This window comes from Elgaria multicarinata, chromosome 8 (genome assembly GCF_023053635.1).
Source record: "Elgaria multicarinata webbii isolate HBS135686 ecotype San Diego chromosome 8, rElgMul1.1.pri, whole genome shotgun sequence".
Lineage (NCBI taxonomy): Eukaryota > Metazoa > Chordata > Lepidosauria > Squamata > Anguidae > Elgaria > Elgaria multicarinata.
In genome coordinates this window covers 82,138,559-82,156,531 of record NC_086178.1, presented here as the reverse complement: position 1 = coordinate 82,156,531, position 17,973 = coordinate 82,138,559, and the positions used below count along the sequence as shown (strand labels likewise).

Here is a 17,973-nt window from a genome sequence, read left to right as displayed (position 1 = left end):
AAGAAACTGTAGAAGACGTCAACAGGATTAAAAACATATATTTTAAAATATATGTTTTTTGGCTACGATGAATGGAATTCTAACATGAGTAGCCCAAGCACTTAACTGGCATTTTATAATACTTAGAACCCATTAGATTTGGAACAAAAGCACTCCCCCATCTCTTAAAAAATAAGAACTTAAATAGAGTTATACCTGTTCTGCTGTTGTAAAACCAACTTGGATGCTATTGCGTGGTGTACCTAAGGTGCGCTTCGCAGGTTCTGGTGATCCTGAAGAAGATACAATGTAACATGTAAGCTTCCATCCATATGGCTGTTATTTGATCTTATAAAAACGTGAGTGGGCTATTTGTGTGATGCAAAATCACAGCCCTGTTCCTTCGGCCTATTGTGTTTGTTGTGGGCGGTTTTGCTCAGGACTCGTCATTTGCTTGCCCCATCAGTGGAAAAGACATCATGAGAAGAATCTTTATCCTGAGTCAGTGATGTAGTGAAGTCATTGCTGACAGGGATGAAGAGCTGGCACTTTTTTCTTAGTGGGACACTGGTGTCATCTACCACCCTCCTCAGAATTCCCTGTTCCCTCTGAACTTAAATGCAATTCTCACAGTAGCTGAGGGAAAATGAATTTTCCCAGCACCAATATATTGTGAATGGACAATTAAGACTCACTAGATTTACAAAAGATCTCCTGATGGAGATGAAAACTGCTAGAACTGGTTTGTTAATATAGATCAACTTAGCTGCCCACATTTTTGGCCTCTCCTTGGGGGCATGGTTGTGAAGAATGTCATGATGAGTGCCTGCACTTTAACATTGACTATTGCACCACTGTCCTCACTGTAGCTGCCAGAATGTGTTGTCTACCCAGATTGGTTTTGAAACAAATCGTAACATGAGTCAAATGAGAGAGTACTTACTTGGCAAGGTGGGCGGCTTCTGAGGCAGTGGCCTGAAATAAATGGTAGGAGGGTAAATAAATGCCAGATGCTATTAAACTTCATAACTTTGAGTCAGTGCATTTTGCCCATTATTTGTGCTGCCACTTCTTTTTCTTTCTTTCTTTAACCTTAAAGAAGGTTAGTAGCCAACAAGATCAGGAAAAAAGTAGAAAAATTCAGGGGTACAAAAAAGTGCAGTGATATTTATTGTAAGGCGCTTACACTTTTTCTCAGGGAAACTGTTGTACCTTTACTATTAGGGGAAGGAAAAGTTCCCTTTTGGTTTATTCTTGATTTTCTTCAACAATCTAATTTTAACAATCTTTAAAAATCTACTTTTCTGCTGATTGTTAGGAAGACGTGAGGGTAGGATCCAAAGGGACTCTAATACAAGCAGAAGGTGTGTTCACTCATGTAGCTTCCCCTTATAGCTGCCTCCCTGACATAACATCCCAAACACAGCATGAAGAGTCTTAGGGTAAAGCAAGGTGTTATATTAAACACATAGGGTTGAACCCAACTGTGCCTCAGGGCTAATGCTGTTGCGCTAGACGAGACCAGTGCTTGGACAACATAACTAGCTTGTTTGCACCACCATTGGTTTATACTAGTGCAACATCAATAGCACCAGCACTGGGGCATAGTTAGACACTACCCATATAGTAGATCCAGATATAGTCAGATTAGACCCATTGAAATCAACAGGATTTAAGTTACTTTACTAAAGAGGCAGTGTAGATAGGAGCTAAGTGCATGGCTGTTGTCTCTGGCAACAACTATGGGTTGAATTCAGACTTAGTCATGACTAAATTCAGTCCCATTGGTTTCAGTGGGTCTATGATAGGTAGGATTAAGTCTGGATTCAACCCATAGGAGCTGCCCAAGACAACAGCTGTGCTTTTAGCTCTTATCTGCCCCTCCTCTTTAGTAGTGGCTGTTGTTGTTGTTATTATTATTAAAGTGTTACAAAAAAATGAGTACAAACAATCCCCTAACAATTGATATCAAACCAACATTTATGTAAATATGTATGATACAGAAAAAAAAAGAAAGAAAAAAACTTGATTGATACAACTTCTAGGGCAAAGAAGCTTAATTAAAGTAGAAGAAAAGAATAATAAGAAAAAAGAAGACAAGAAGGAAAAGAAAATCAAAAAAGAAAAAAAAATCATATATATGAAAAGAAAAATTATAAATGTGCTGTATTCCTCCATTTGTTGTTACAATGTCCATATATGCAGAGTAGTGGCTAATGATTGCATTTTCCTTCTGGTCGCAACTGATCTTGTGGAGCTGTATTGGAGCAAGACAAAATGTCGTGACATTGCAATGTAAGGTAAATTCAACCAGGTGATGCTGCGAAAGGGCTAGATGTGTTGTTGGCATTTTTGGTAGCAGCCACATGTTTAGTGTAATATCAAGTCTTATACCTTATTCTTGCTGGGTAGCAATATAGAAGTCTTATTGGTGTGAAGACAACAGCGTCTCTAATCTCACTTCTTTTCCAATAAACATTTCTATCCTTTAGAGTTTCTTTTTCTTTTCATCTTTGAAACCAGCAGATCGTGGGCTGAAATAGTCTTCCCCAACCTGGTGCCTGCCCAGATATTTTGGGACAACCTCCCGTCAGACTCAAGCAAGATGGCCAATGGTCAGGAATGCTGGGAGTTGTAGTCCAAGTCATCTGGAAGGCACCCAGTTTGGGGCATGTAGCAGTAAGGTTATTTTAAAAGCAAATGAAAAGTATTTACTTTTGGATACCAGGTGGGATGGGAGGAAGAGGGATATCATGGCTGGAACCCCGTCGGCGTTCAGCTGGTATAGGCTTAACTAGAAAAAGTAGAGATGCCTGGTTAGATAAAAGGTACACATGAGTCTGTCTTGTCCAATTTGCATGACAGCAAGGACTACATTCAGACTGGACTTTCTAAGGCTAGCAAAACTGGGGTACTAGGGTTTTAGTCCCCAATTCCCTAGCCCAAGTGACACTATGTACAGGTAGAGTAGAAATGGGATGTCACTCAATTTACACTTCACACTGAAGCAGGATCCTCTATCAATCCAATCATATGTTGATTATAGCCCAGAAAGATTCTTTAGTTTTGCATAGTCTGAAATCCCCTCTGCTTGCTCTTCTATAATCCCCATAGACCATTGATGTATGCTATATTGACACAGCAAGAATGAATTTCCAGGTTCTCTCTAACAGTTACATAATCTGTGCTCAATGATCCTGAGTCTGTAACCTTCCTTAAGAAGGTTCACTCTTGCAAGAATCTGAGCAACTGGGAGTACTAGGCAGTTCACCTGAAATTGGCCAATCCTCTACCTATCCCAATCCATGGCTCAAAGACTAGTAAGAGAGCAATCCTACAACTCCCAGCATCCTCCCAGCATATTCTGTATAAACATGCAAAGGATTGCATCCTAAATCGAACTAAACAAATCCAGACAATACATTCCAGCTTTTTCAAGGGCACGGGACAAACTAGTTGACAATTCTAGCAATCTGACTTGGTTGAAAAACCCTTCCTTGTTCTTGAGTTTGGAATTAAGACAATGATCTCCAGGGGTAGCAGCAGAAAATCTTTCTCATTAACTGCTTCCTGATCCTTTTTTTAACTGGAGATGCCAAGGATACAAAGCATGGGCTCTACCACTAGTTCTGGTTCCTCCCCACCTGGATTTCACAGAAAATATAGACAAATCAACTCCACATGACAGTGGATCATAAGTTTCAACTCGGGATGGCCATCTTGGGGAAATCTGGCCCTTTTGGGGGCTCATCGGATCTCCCCAGAGGCAGAGGGTTGTTCCCTAAATCTGGGGACTTAATTGGTTCCCCCCTTAAAAATGCCCTTACCCAGGATCCCCATCATGGCACCTGCGGGAGCCATTTGTGCAAATTGTAGCAATAATTTCTTTTATTTGTGCAAATTCCAGCTGTAGATTTGTGCAAATTTTGATGTAATTTGTGCACATATTTTTACATACACAATTATGGAAATTGTACCAGCTGGCCTGACTCGAGTTGTGCCAGCTGGTGGGAAATGGAACAGAGTCTGAGGGGCCAAGCCGACGAAAGCTCTGGATTCTTCTAACATCCCTAATTTCGATAAGGGAGGTGCCATTACAGCACCATCCTAAGCCAAAAGAAGTTCACAGACAAATATTTGAATGGAAGAAGCAGTTTACCTTCAGTAACGTTTAGGAGGTCTTTGTCAGGGAGGCTTGGTTTCTACAAGGATACAGAGAGCAAGCAAATAAGTTCTGAGACAACTTTTGTTAAGTCACCAATCTCTTGCTGTTCCTAGACCTCTGTGAAAGAACCTGTGGTAAGATGTCCTTTGACCAGTGACCAGACATTAGAAATGATGACATCCTTACTTAATTCTGTGATTTTGGTGGACCAAACTTTCCCCAACTGGTGCCCTCCAGACATTTTGGATTACCACTTCCCTCATCCTTGGACACTAGTCATGCTGGTGGGAGTTGAAATCCAAAACATCTAGAAGAATCAAATTTCTGGCCTGGCAATTAGCTAGCATTACCTTCCTGGGTACTTTCTCCTTAGCAGAAGTGGAGCTACTTCTACAAGCATTCTCATTTGCATTTACCAGAGTGAAATTGGAATGAATATGTGGAAGGTTGTCATACTGATGATTTAGGTTGACCATCCCCAACCTAGCGCCCACTGCATGTGTTGAACTACGTGTTGAGCTTTTATATTGTATTTTATATTATGGTTTTATACTGTTGTTTTATACTGTTGTTTTATACTTTGAATGTTTTTAATTTTTGTGAACAGCCCAGAGAGCTCCAGCTATTGGGCGGTATAGAAATGCAATAAATAAATAAATAAAAAATACAAATCTCATTACCCCAATGGCCATGCTGTTTGGGGGATGATGGAAGTTGTAATTCAACACATGTGGAGGGCACCAGGTTGGGGAAAGGTGATATAGAATATTGACTGTTTTAAATAATGTTGTATTATAGAATGATACAACCCTGAAAGTTTCAAATATTGTTTTTTGCTTATTTATTAGGATCTCTAGCTTTGATGATGAACTTTGAACTTTACTTAATACTATGGAACTTGCCATTTGTATTCACCTTTGAGAAAGCCCTATGGGATCAAAAGAATCTATATTGGGACTGAGCCCCACTGCTGCTGAACTCACAGTTTATATTTTTCCGTAGAATGTTTTGCAAGATCTGTTAAATGAATTCTCTTAAGCCATTTTAGGAGTTATGCTGGGAAATGTGGTATGAAAAATCTTAAAAACAACAACCCTAATATATGGCAAACCTGGAATGGCGGGGAGGGGGAAGTGTGTTCCAAGCACAAGGATCATAGAGTTATAGAATCATAGAATAGTAGGGTTGGAAGGGGTCTATAAGGCCATCTAGTCCAACCCCCTGCTCAATGCAGGATCCTCTAGCTTCTGATTTCATCAGCAAGGGAAAAGGACTTTCTCCCTTCTTGTCAGGAGCAGTCTTTTCCTAGCTGGTTGGTGAAAGCTGATCAATAATTTAATATAAGATAGTCTATGAAACTTTTTTTCTTCATGGAGTCACAGGCTTTTGCAGCTAAATTCCTTGTGTGATTACCTTCCATTAAGAAAGTCAAATTGCATCCACAGAATAGGCAAGTGACCTCCCCTAGCTAAATTGTTTCCTTGGCACCACTTGTTACACAATTGCTTTTCTTTGTGTATCCATGCATGCTGGATTGTTTTCTTGTTCTTGGTTAATGGCCTTTTGATGAGAGTGGGGGAAAAGAACCCCATTTGTTTACTAAACAAAAGTCTCTCTCTATATTTTATTGCTGCAAACTGCTTGGGGGGGGGCTTCTATCCTGAAAGGTGACAGAGAAATATTTTAAATAAGTAAATAAATAAACTTTAAAAAGTATTACAATGTTAACAAATATTAAATACTTAAAATATTAACAGTATTTAAAAGTACTTTTTAAAGTACTAAAAAGAGAACTATAGTCAAATCTTATGGTAACATCTGATCTTGTAACTGAAACTTAGCGAAAAAGGAGTGCTCATTTTAAAGAAACCTGTATGGTTTCTGTAATTAGACATTCCTTTCAAAGAGGAGATATAAAACTATAAAGGGTATTCTTAGTGCATAATTCTATTTGCTTGCTTAAACTGCAATCCTATACCCACTTGCCTAGGAATATTATTATTATTATTTATTTATATAGCACCATCAATGTACATGGTGCTGTACAGATTACACAGTAAGCCCCATTGAACTCAATGGGACTTACTTCTGAAGAGACATGTATAGGATTATACTGAAATAGAATGAAGCATATCTAAAATATCAAATATGTCAAAAACAAACAAAACATTAAAGTTTTTTTTAAAAGACCCATACAGATCCTTGTCAGAATTATACAAACACAACATCACTTAAATTACTTTAAGTTAAATAATTGCTAACAGTCAAATACATAGTGTTTATGAAGGGAAAACAAATATCTTGAAAGGTCTCTGTGTGTTTTCTCTTGATCCTCAACTGGATATATTCAATCATGTTTGTCATTTCTGCTATTTTCTATGTTTTAATTAACCAGTGTTTCAGCAATGAAGTGTTGCAACTTTTCCAATGGTTAACAGCATTTCAGCTGCTGTTGAAAGCTTCCAAATGATTTTGTAATGCTTGATACCAGTGATTCCTTCCAACTATACCAACAGGATTGAAATGGTACGATATGGCCAATCCAGTCCAATGAAATACTGTAAACTATCAATATAAATAAAATATCAAGCATGTCTTTCTAAGCCAGCTTTCCCAAACCTAGTGTTTTACAGATGTGTGGATGACAACTCCCATGCTATGCCGGCTAGGGGGTTATGGAAATTGCAGTCCTCACATCTGGAGCGCACCAGGTTGGAGAAGGTTGTTCTAAGCAGAGAGAAGAAGAAAAAGAAAGATGGTGATACAATTCATGAGCAATTTGAGGCTACCTTTGGAGTTAATAATCAACATACAATTTTATAAAAGCAAAATCAACTTACTGATGGTATAGCTGGACTTGGTAGTTTTTTCCTGGAGAAAAAACATTACTACATTACATACAGAGGCTTGCATGAAAAAGTGAGTAGAAGTCCCTAAGGAACCTTTAAAGCATATATTTATTCATGCACATGTTTCGTCATCTGCAGCATAAATGGAGGAGACATGAATTTTGGATTCAACACTGCCTCACTTAGGGCTGATGCAGTGCATGGCAAATGCATCTTGTGTAAGGCGTCATGGAGATCTTGAACCAGTGTATGCAGGAATTATGAGCCTTGTAAAATAAAGTGATAAATAATTTTATAGCACAGGCATAGTTCGTAAGGAAATGCTAGGGTCAGAAGCCAAAGTGTACCCAAGTGTACCCAAGAAAATATAGGGTTTATGTTTTTTCAATGTCCATCCCCATGCCACACAGCAACTTACATTTGAGATACATTTTCAAAGAAAAACAAATAAAGCCAAATACTGCTAGGCATGTCCATGCTCTAAAGTAGTAATTTGGATGCCACCTTTACAACCAACATGGAATGGGTGAACAAATGTCTCTTTCTCAGATAATGTGGTGGAATTGAATGTCAAAGTGTTGGTGGTTTCACACAATTTTTTCACCCCAAACCTGTCAGAGTAGAAGTACAGAACTAAAAACATACTGCCATCCTTTTGGGGTGGGTTTGGCATTTCAAAAGCTGTGAGATGGAGGAAAATTGCCTGGGGTGAATTGTATGGGCTGGGTGTAATGGTGGACACAGTTGGGGCGCTTGTGGTGAAGCCTGTTCTAGACGCTGGGATCCACCAGGTTCAGGAGACAGCCATCACAGCGTTTCTTCCCTTATTGATTTCCATGTAACTGAATGGCTGCATCCAGATACAAAATTACAGGATGGTCAAAACATGCCCACCATCTCTGACACTTGATGGCCCATAGGGGAGGCACCCAACGTGCGTGCTGCACTCCCAGGAATCCCCACAATATATGAAATTTCCTTCTACGTGTTCCCTGTTCATAACAGTGAGCACTTTGTTTAATAAGACTGTGTGACCATTTATAAAATGCTTTTAATGCATACGGTCTCCTCCGGTAAACACTGAGTTTCAAGATCATATTATATTGAGCAGTTCTAAAGTCAGGAGATGTAACGGTATTTATTCAGTTTTTTTCACTTACGTAATCCTTGGAAATGGAGATGGAACTGTAACAGAAGGAAACTTGAAATCTGGAATACAATTGCTGTGGTGATCTAAAAATTAAAATGCAATGCTTAGTGCAACGGACCAATGGCCTGCTGGTTCAGAAAGCAATGTTACGTTTCCAACATATGCTTTATAAACCTAAGAAAATAAGGAATAAATTGAAAAGGACCAAACCATTTTTAGTTCTAACTTAACTTTCCCAAACGATAAAGGTGTTTTGCAAATCTTTAACTTACAGGAACCTTTTGTGTATTATCCATAGACAATTAAAACCATGGGCAGTAAGGTAATAATGCTTATTTGTATAAGGCATAATCCTATCATGTGATTGTGTTCACACAAATTATGATACACTACCATAAGGGAGCTGTAGTGCAATGCCAATAGTATTAGTTTGTGCAACAGGTTTTTCAAGGAATTTTGTAGAGCAAATTAACCCTATTAGTATTCCATTAGTGGTCCCTCATGCTGGGCTTTGTGCTTTCATGTACTTGAAGCGATTCACATTAATCATTTTATAATTCTTAGAATGACTCTGTACAATGGGCCATATTGAAGATGGGTGGTAGTAGCGGCTTAAGAGAGAGAGAGAGAGAGAGAGAGAGAGGTTTGCCTAAAGCTCCTAAGTGTATTCGTGAAAGAGGTGACATTCAAAGTAGAAATGTGCCGACTCATAGCTCGGGGTTCAATCCTATGCCTACTTACCTGGGACTAAGCTCCATTTTTAGTCAATGGCACTTACTCCCAAGTAGACATGTACAGGATTGCATTGTCCATCTTTTAGCCACTTTGTCAAACCAGTTCTCTGAAAGGTACAGGGTAAGAAATACTAAATACACACATGCTAGCCACTGGAAAAATGGAAATATATATGTCACAGAAATGGATACATATATGTCACAGAGAATATTAACAGTGCAATCCTACGCAGGTTTCTGCAGGTGTAAACCCCATTCTGTTCAATGGGGCTTACTCACCATGGTAAGTATGCAAAGGATTGTATGCAGCCTAAATGGAATGATGGACAGGATAGAATTTGGTGTGAATTGCGGCCATCCTGAAGTGGCTCTTGGTGTCCTCCAGTCACCATGCAAAGGCTTCTCCACTGTGGCTTAAATGCAGAATGTACTTACGTTCATCATCTTGTATTCTGAGGCCATCGGGTTCCTGAAACCAAAATTCTTCTGTCAAATCATATTACCTATTTGGATAAGTAGTACTTCATGCTAACATTCTTATGCACATATGTGAAATAAACTTAACTTCAATGAGTCAACAAGCCATCATATCACCCTCATCGATCCTCATCAGCTTGGCAGACAAATGCCTACTAAGGGCACAATCCTATGCATGTTTAGACAGAAAAAAGTCCTACAACTTCTAGCATGCCCTAGCCAGCCATACTGGCTGGGGCATGCTGGGATTTGTAGTATTTTTTTTCTGTCTAAACATGTATAGGATTGCTCCTTACAACACAAAGCCAGTTCCCCAATCATGGCTGAATTCTAAGATAACAGAACAAGAAACAAGTGTAGGACATGTATTTGTTTATTTATATCTTTTGGATGCTGCCCAATTAACAATGCCCCCTCCCCCAGTGCAGTTAACAAAAGTTAAAACCATAAAAACAATAAAGAGGAGCCCAAATAGTTCAATTGAAATAAAATTAAGCTCCTGTAGCAGTGATTTCAGCTGATTCACCTGCTCTTTTCCTCACACCTTCCCTATATTTCCTTCTCATATGTATCCTGTCTAAAAGCCTTGGATTACTGCAAAGCATTGTATGTGAAGCTATGTTTGGAAATGACTCAGAAAGCTCAGTTAGTCCAAAACAGAACACTTAGGCTACTAACTGGGACTGATAACCATGTGACACCACATGATCATCAGTCCCAGTTGCTTTGCCAGCTGCACTGGTTTCCAGTCAATTTCCAGGACCAATTCAAAGGATTGATTTTAACCTTTAAAGTTCTTAATGGCTCAGGATCGACCAAGATAGGGCTGCAACTCCCATCATGCCTCACCACTGACTATGCTGGCTAGGGCTGAGAGGAGGGCCACACATTATTCCTACTATATGTACTGTACCTGTCCAGACCCTTAGGCCATCTTTAGAGACCCTTTGAAGGATTCCTAGGCCGAGGTGGGTAACTTCAAAAGAGAAGCTCATCTCAGTTGTGGTGCTTTAGGTGTTATAGACATTTTAGATGTTTATTATGGCATCTGTTTCTAACCTATTTTATTGTGTGAGGCACCCTGATAACTTTATGTTATAGACCAACATATAAATACAACACACACACACACACACACACTCTTACACTTAAAGAGAAGGAATCTGTACTCCTTTTTGAATCTGGTATGTCTTGAGTGGCATGTTAAGGAGAGCCAGACCATTAAGCTACAGAAGTGCCGTGCTGGATCAGACCAAGGGTCCATCAAGTCCAGTACTCTGTTCACACAGTGGCCAACCAGCCGTCGGCCAGGGAGCAACAAAGCAGGACATGGTGCAACAGCATCCCTCCCACTCATGTTCCCCAGCAACTGGTGCACACTGGCTTACTGCCTCAAATACCTGGAGACAGCACACAACCATCAGGGTTAGTAGGCATTGATAGCCCTTGCCTCCAGGAATTTATCCAACCCCCTTTTTAAAGCCATCCAGATTGGTGGCCATCACTACATCTTGTGGTAATGAGTTCCATAATTTAACTATGTGCTGTGTGAAGAAGTACTTCCTTTTATTTGTCCTGAACCCCAATCAGGGTTCTAGTATTTGAGAGAGGAAGAAAAATGTCTCCCTATCCACATTCTCCATATCATGCATAAGTATAGAAATGTAATAAATAAATAAATAAATAAATAAATAAATAAATAAATAAGTCTGTACACTTCTATCATGTTTCCCCTTAGCCTCCTTTTTTCCAAGCTAAATCATCCCAGTTGTTGTAACTTTCCCTCATAGGGGAGATACTCCAGCCCCTTAATCATTTTAGTTGCCCTTTTCTGCACTTTTTCCAGCTCTATGGTACCCTTTTTTTAGGTGTGGTGACCAGAACTGTACACAGTATTCTAAGTGTGGTCACACCATAGATTTGTATAAAGGCAGTATGATACAGCAATTTGATTCTCAATTCCTTTTCTTATAATGCCTAACATGGAGTTTGCCTTCTTTACAGCGGCCGCACACTGGGTGGACATTTTCTTTAAGCTGTCCACCACAATCCCAAGATCTCTTTCTTGTTGGTCACCACCAGCTCAGATCCCATTAGGTTATACTTGAAGTTTGCGTTTTTTGTCCCAACATGCATCACCTTACACTTGCTTACACTGAACTGCATCTGCCATTTGGATGCCCAATCTCCCAGCTTGGAGAGATCCCTTTGGAGTTCTTCACAATCCCTTTGTGTTTTAACATCCTTAAATAATTCGGTGTTGTCAGCAAACTTGGCCACTTCACTGCTCACTCTTAATTCCAGATCATTTATGAACAAGTTGAAAAGAATTGGTCTCAATACTGATCCTTGTGGGACCCCACTATTTACTTCCCTCCATCGGGAGAATTGACCATTTATTCCTACTCTCTGCTTTCTGTTCTCTAACCAGTTATTGATCCATAAGAGGCCCTCTCCTCTTATTCCATGACTGCTAAGTTTGTTCAGGAGTCTTTGGTGAGGGACTTTATCAAAAGCCTTTTGGAAGTCTAAGTAAAACAAAGCTGATGGGACAATCCCAAAGGGTCTAATAAAAGCATGCTGAGCTGATCAGGCTCTTCATCAGAGTATTCTGAATCCCTCTCCAGGGAAATGTGCTCTCCTAAGTTATTTAGGGAGCAATCCCATGCATGTTTAGACAGAAAAAAAGCCCTACAACCCCCAGCTATGTTGGCTGGGGCATGCTGGGAGTTGTAGGACTATTTTCTGTCTAAATATGCATAGGATTGTGCCCTTAGGGAAACCAGAAAAAAAGAAAGGCCTCTCCACCTGCAGCAGTAATTTCAAATCCCCAACAAAGAATCCTGCTAGCTCAAAGCACACTGGATTGTTTTTATTAAAGACTTCTTCCTAACAACTTAGAGGTAGCTGTTGCCCCTTCAGTTTCTGTCCCTAAGGCAACAGAAATAATGACTTTCAAACCAAGCTGTGGTGAACTACTTACAATTTTTGGCAGAGGACGGTGTCTCGGAAGAGGCAAAATTTTTCTGGAAAGCACAAAAACAGTTTCAGACTTTTCTCTCTAATTAAAACTGCAGCTATCCATTTTGTTGTCATTTCAGTATTTCCAGAAACGTTTGTTCTTGTCAGTACCCTTATTGGGATGAACTATGCAATGACAAGGAGACAGTCTAGCTGGTGTTGGTCTACCTATAAAGCAGGGAACTCTAACTTCTTGTATTGCATGTTGGAGCGCAACCAGTTCAGGCTCATTTCTGTGGATCAGCAATGTGCTTTCAGCACAGCCAACACCGACACAGAAGAGACGCAATGTGGTTCACTTCATGTTGGCCCACCTGGCTGATGAGGAGCAGTGCAAGGTAATGAAGTCAATGCATTACCTTTATTTAAAGGTAAAAACGCCTTGTCTATCCCCTTGGTATTTCCTGTGTTCATCTGTGTACATCACCCACTTGGGAAAATGGAAAGTTACTGTCTGGGATGAACAGTCAGATTCTTATTGTCAGCCACTTTGAGCTTCTCTACATGAGCGATCTACTGCACACTCCTGATTGGCCACTCATGGAGGTTTGTGGGTCCTTTACCTTGTCAATCTCCAGGATGTCTCCCACACTTTCCCCCTGTAAGCTTGCTTTTAAAAATGTCAAAGATAATGCAGTAATTAAAATTATCGTGGGATATCTGCAGAGTGTAAAGTTGATGTTGTGCTATAATACAGTCACTAGATGACATTGTTTCATTGAACATATAGAGCATTGCTGAAAGGGGAAGTTTTCAATTCCAAATCACATGTTCGCCATCTAAAGGATAAACCTGGAAAGACTCCAGAAGAAGAAAGCCTGGCAATGGTGCAGTTTTCCCTTAATGCACATGCACCGTCTGTTTTCAATGCTCTCATGTGACTTAGTAATAGTTCAACTATATTTATTACATTTACTGTATATCTCACTCCTCCTTGAATGAGTTAAGGTAGTATACATGGCCCCACTGCCCTTTATATCATCCTCCCTGGTGAAGTTGGTTAGGCAGAGAGAGGGGGAGGGGGAGAGAGAAAGAGAGCGAGTGAGGGAGCGAGCAAGCAGGAGCACAAGCACCTTGGCCAAGGTCATCTGGCAATATCCATGGCTTAGATTCGAACGACATGTTCCAGAAATCATGTAACCTGTAGGCTCAGGATTATCTTTTTATTTACTTTAGTGTAAAGTACGTTATTCAGATTGGGACTACTGCACTCTGAGTGAGGAGGATTAACTCACTGTTGTTGATTAAATGGATACTGTTTTTTTATACTGTTGTTTTTATATTTTTGTTGGTTTTAAATTTTGTATACTTTTTAATGTTTACTGTTTTTAACTTTTGTAAACTGCCCAGAGAGCTTCGGCTATGGAGCAGTATATACATTTAATAAAATAAATAAACAAATAAATAAATAACTCCACCCCCACACCATTTACTTCCCAAAATACCCCCATGGGGGACAGTTAACAAAAGAAGAGTCTCCTTTGGTGTCAATGGAAACCATTTTTCTTTTGTTAACCCCCCTGAGAGGAAGGAACTTTTGGAAACAAGTGGTGATGGTGGTAGTGGTGGGGGCAGAGAGTTAATCTTCCTCATCAGGAGTGTGGTGGTCCCACTCTGATTCGGGGTTCCGTGTGCATGCTTACACTAGAGTAAATAAAAGATAACCTTAAGCTACACATTTCGGGATTTGCATAACGTATAATGGGGCTCGCAGTGTGGATTTGAATGTGGGTGTCCTCATTCCAAACTGAATACTCACTTCCCACAATTCCACACTCGAAGCTCAACATGCAACATTTCCCCCCTGTGTTAGCTAGTTCCAGATATTTTTTTTTTATTAATAACTAACCTGTCTGTTTTAAACACGTCGGGTTTAAAGGATTCTTTAGCCGAGTTGCGTTCCTGAAAATGTCCTCCAGATGGTCTCTGGACAGGCACTGGAGGCGGCGGCTTGGGAATGCTTATGGAGAAAAACATAAAAATGGTTTCTGGGCAGAATCGAAATAGCAGCATGTTGTGTTCTGCTCACACCCCAGGACTTCCCGACTCCTGATGCTGGTATTCCTCCAAAAACTACTTGAAAGGTTGGAGGATGCTCTGGAAGTGTGAAGGGCTACAATGAGAAGCCCAAATCTCTCCCCTTTTATTAATGCATGGAGCTGTTTGTATCCCAGGTATGTTTGCAAAACATTGTGTACAAATGTGCTAAACAAAGATGGCTGTTCCTCTTGCTAAAAGAATGATACAAATTATATTAGTAATTGTTGGCAGTGTGATAGATTTGTAGATAAACATGTTGGAAAAGAAATTAATTCAATGTATAAAACTTTTGATCCAAAGGGAGAGGTGTGTAAGAAATAATAATAATAATAATAATAATAATAATAATAATAATAATAATAATGGCAACAGAAGTAAATCCAGACTACTGAGGCTGAAATCCTATTCCAGGGTTTTGGGAGTAAGCTGCATTGAATTCAATGGGATATACTTCTGAGAAGATGCATATCGACTTGCACTGTGGAAGAACCATTGAAATCAGTGGAATGTAAATGATTACACTCATATGTCATATATTTAAAGAATGGTGACTTGGATTGTATCCTAAAGGGGTTTCATTTCAACTATGTTGGATGTGTGGGGAGGGACTACATTCATGTGCCTGCACCTCTACTGCAGTTAGAGGAGTAATATTTCTCACCATTTACAAAGATGTGAACTAGTCCTGCAAGCTTTGCCAAAATTTTGTGACTCTGGGTTACTGGATAGACATTTTATTCAGATACTCTCATAACTGGAAGCCATCAAAGGGAGAGGTCTGCAGGATATATTTCTTAAAAACAGGTGATGCCGAAAGAGGTTTACAGGGCATATTTCTGTGATTCCTCTGGCTTTCTTTCTCATCAATTAAAATAACCATTAAAATGTGTTGGCCTTCTTCATAAAACGGTATTGCTTCCAGAATGGCAGCTTCTATTTAAAAGAATTTGGCCAGATGGTTTTAGAGTGTAGGTGAGATACACTAGTGCAGCCTTCCCCAACCTGGTAACTTCCCAGTGTGTTAGACTACAACTCCCATCACCCCCAGCAAGCACAGCCAAGAATTTCACAATGATTAATTACCTGTTTAACGGAGGCGGTGACTTTTCCTGTTGGAGAAAATTAAATGTTGATTAGTACTCACAAATTGTGTGTTAGGTACTGTCTTTCTTATGGAATGTTTTCAAACTGCATCCAGCAATGCTACTTCCTGTTACACAGGACATGATGGGACAGCCAGACATGAATTATCAGTGAATTAGAACATCCCCTCTCCTGTCAGACTTCATACCTACAAGAGACAGGAAAGTGAAATTGCTTTCCCCCTCCATTTCAAAAGCACTGCTGAAATACCTTTCTAAAACCTTTCTATGATTTCACCACACAAAACACTGTCAAGTACCTCAGTATTTTGTAGGCAGTCTAAGCATTTATTGAAATGTTTTCTTCCAGGAAGCTAATAAATTTACTGTTTCTAGCACTTTCTAAGCAATGGACTTTTAACTGTTATTAACAATGATTGTAAACAAACCAGTCTGAAGTCCAGAGCTATGATGGGGCCATCTTTTTGAAGTAGCACCTGCTGCATCATCATTACTCAAAAGGAGACTGACCCTTGAAAATCCACCAGCACTCCAAGGCAAACCACCACAGGTTGGCAGTGCAAAGAAACCACAAGACCCAACAAATAACGTTCACAAATGAGAACAAAAATCACATGCAGGACAGGAGGACAAAGTTAAGGAATATGGTGTCCTTGGTGGATTTAGTCTTAGAAGGGGCAGGAAAACAATGTCCACTAACTGGCTCTGAGCCAGAATGCCTGACAGCAGAAGAACATCAGAAGAACCATGTTGGATCAGACCGAAAGCCTATCTAATCTAGCATTCTGTTCCTATACTGGCCAACCAGCTGCTTGGACATGAACTCAATAGCACCCTCCTGCTTGTGCTCACTAGCAACTGGCATTGAGAGGCATACTGCCTCTGATAGTTGAGGGAGATAATATATAGCCATCATGACTAGTAGCCATTGATAGACCCATCCTCCATAAATTTGTCTAATCCCTCTTTTAAATCCTTCCAAATTGGTGTCCATAACTACAGCTTGTGGCAGTGAATTCCATACTTGAACTATGCGCTGTGTGAAGAAGTACTTCCAGAGATAAACTGGGAAGACTGCTGGTAGAGCTCAGGAATCAAATCTCACGTATGGTCCAAATTTATTCCACTTGAGTCTGTAAACATGTGAAGGGCAATTCTGAATGTACATGGGTTTCTCCCTTTTTGTGTGCGCAGAGCATTTCTTTTCATCAATGGACATAGGATGCTCTTGCACAGGTGAGAGTTTGGACATATCTACACCATACTTTTATCCCGGGGTCATCCCTAGATCACCCCTGTACGTCCAGGGGATCTCCGGGGCAAGCAGGGATGACCCCTCCATTTTCCCGAGATAACTGAGACCTTGGTTATCCTGATTTTGCCCGCAGTCCTGGGACCATACCAAGGACTGTGGGTGGTGGGGCACCCGCTCCTGGCTTTTCCCTACCTCCCCACAAGTAGAGGGGCTTTTAAAATGGGCATGGAGCTGCGTGGGGGCAGTCCGTGCCCATCGGGGGTGGGTGGGTGGAACAGTTCAAAGGCTTGGGTGTTTTTGACGCTGGGGAAGGATTGCGAAAGCAGGTAAGTCTGCGATTCTCCCCCCTTCCTCTACAGCTTTAGGTGTAGATGAGCCCTTTGTGTCTTTGCACTTCAGGATTTTTAAAATATATATACACACACAAGCTTACCTCTTCCTCAGGAATTTCATAGACATCTGATAAAAAGAGAGAGAGGATATTATGCAGTTAAAAACAGAAACAAAATTAAAATACCCACAAGCAAAAATAGGTACAGGAATGATACAAAGAAGATCGACCAAAATAAAATTTGGGTTGTTGCTATTGCTCTTGTAACCGATACATGTATGTTCAAGAGTAAGTACCATTGAGTTCAATGGAGCTCATTCATGAGTAAATGGGTGTAAGACTGTTGTGTAAGAGACTGCTTGATAGAACATTTGGCACTTGTAGGCCATGATAAAAAGCAAGAAAGTGAAGGGTCTGGATTCGAAGATAAGTGAATGGAAGGAAGTTCACAGAATAAAAGTTTCCCACTGTCTTCTGCCCCCGCAACTGCCTCCACCCCCAAAAAGTGTCTCCAGAGGGTAGGGCTGCCCTAAATAATGTGGTATGGGAACAGAGGGGCTGATGGAGAAGGGGGAAAATGACCCCAAACTGGGTGCACTTGCTGACCTCCAGAAGTGCCCCATATGTCACCTTGCATTGAGCCCCCCGACCTTCTGGAGAGGTCTTTGGGGACGTGTGGAAGGGGATGTGGGGGGGGGGGAAGGAGGGGATGGGCAACTTTCCTTTTGTGAACTTTATCTTAGAAGCCAAGCCAATAATTCTTACAAATATTGCAAATATTTTTATTTCATCATCCAGTTTCTAAATTTCAATGGCTTGTCTTCAGTAGCCACATTTTATAGCTTTATATGGGTATTTATTATTTTATA

General features: G+C 40.3%; 1 protein-coding gene across 4 annotated transcripts in view; it reads right to left on the bottom strand.

Annotated features, from left to right (window-relative positions):
• BLNK (B cell linker) overlaps positions 1 to 17,973 on the bottom strand; it is a 122,756-nt gene that overhangs the window by 4,643 nt on the left and 100,140 nt on the right. For all 4 annotated transcript variants that reach the window (XM_063132853.1, XM_063132852.1, XM_063132854.1 and 1 more), the window contains 11 exons: positions 17,207 to 17,232; positions 15,499 to 15,524; positions 14,225 to 14,335; positions 12,338 to 12,380; positions 9,313 to 9,346; positions 8,154 to 8,226; positions 6,985 to 7,015; positions 4,139 to 4,181; positions 2,695 to 2,773; positions 923 to 954; positions 196 to 272 (listed from right to left, as the gene is read on the bottom strand). In XM_063132853.1, the coding sequence (XP_062988923.1) occupies positions 196 to 272; positions 923 to 954; positions 2,695 to 2,773; positions 4,139 to 4,181; positions 6,985 to 7,015; positions 8,154 to 8,226; positions 9,313 to 9,346; positions 12,338 to 12,380; positions 14,225 to 14,335; positions 15,499 to 15,524; positions 17,207 to 17,232 (575 nt within the window). The remainder of the gene's footprint in view (positions 1 to 195; positions 273 to 922; positions 955 to 2,694; positions 2,774 to 4,138; positions 4,182 to 6,984; positions 7,016 to 8,153; positions 8,227 to 9,312; positions 9,347 to 12,337; positions 12,381 to 14,224; positions 14,336 to 15,498; positions 15,525 to 17,206; positions 17,233 to 17,973) is intronic.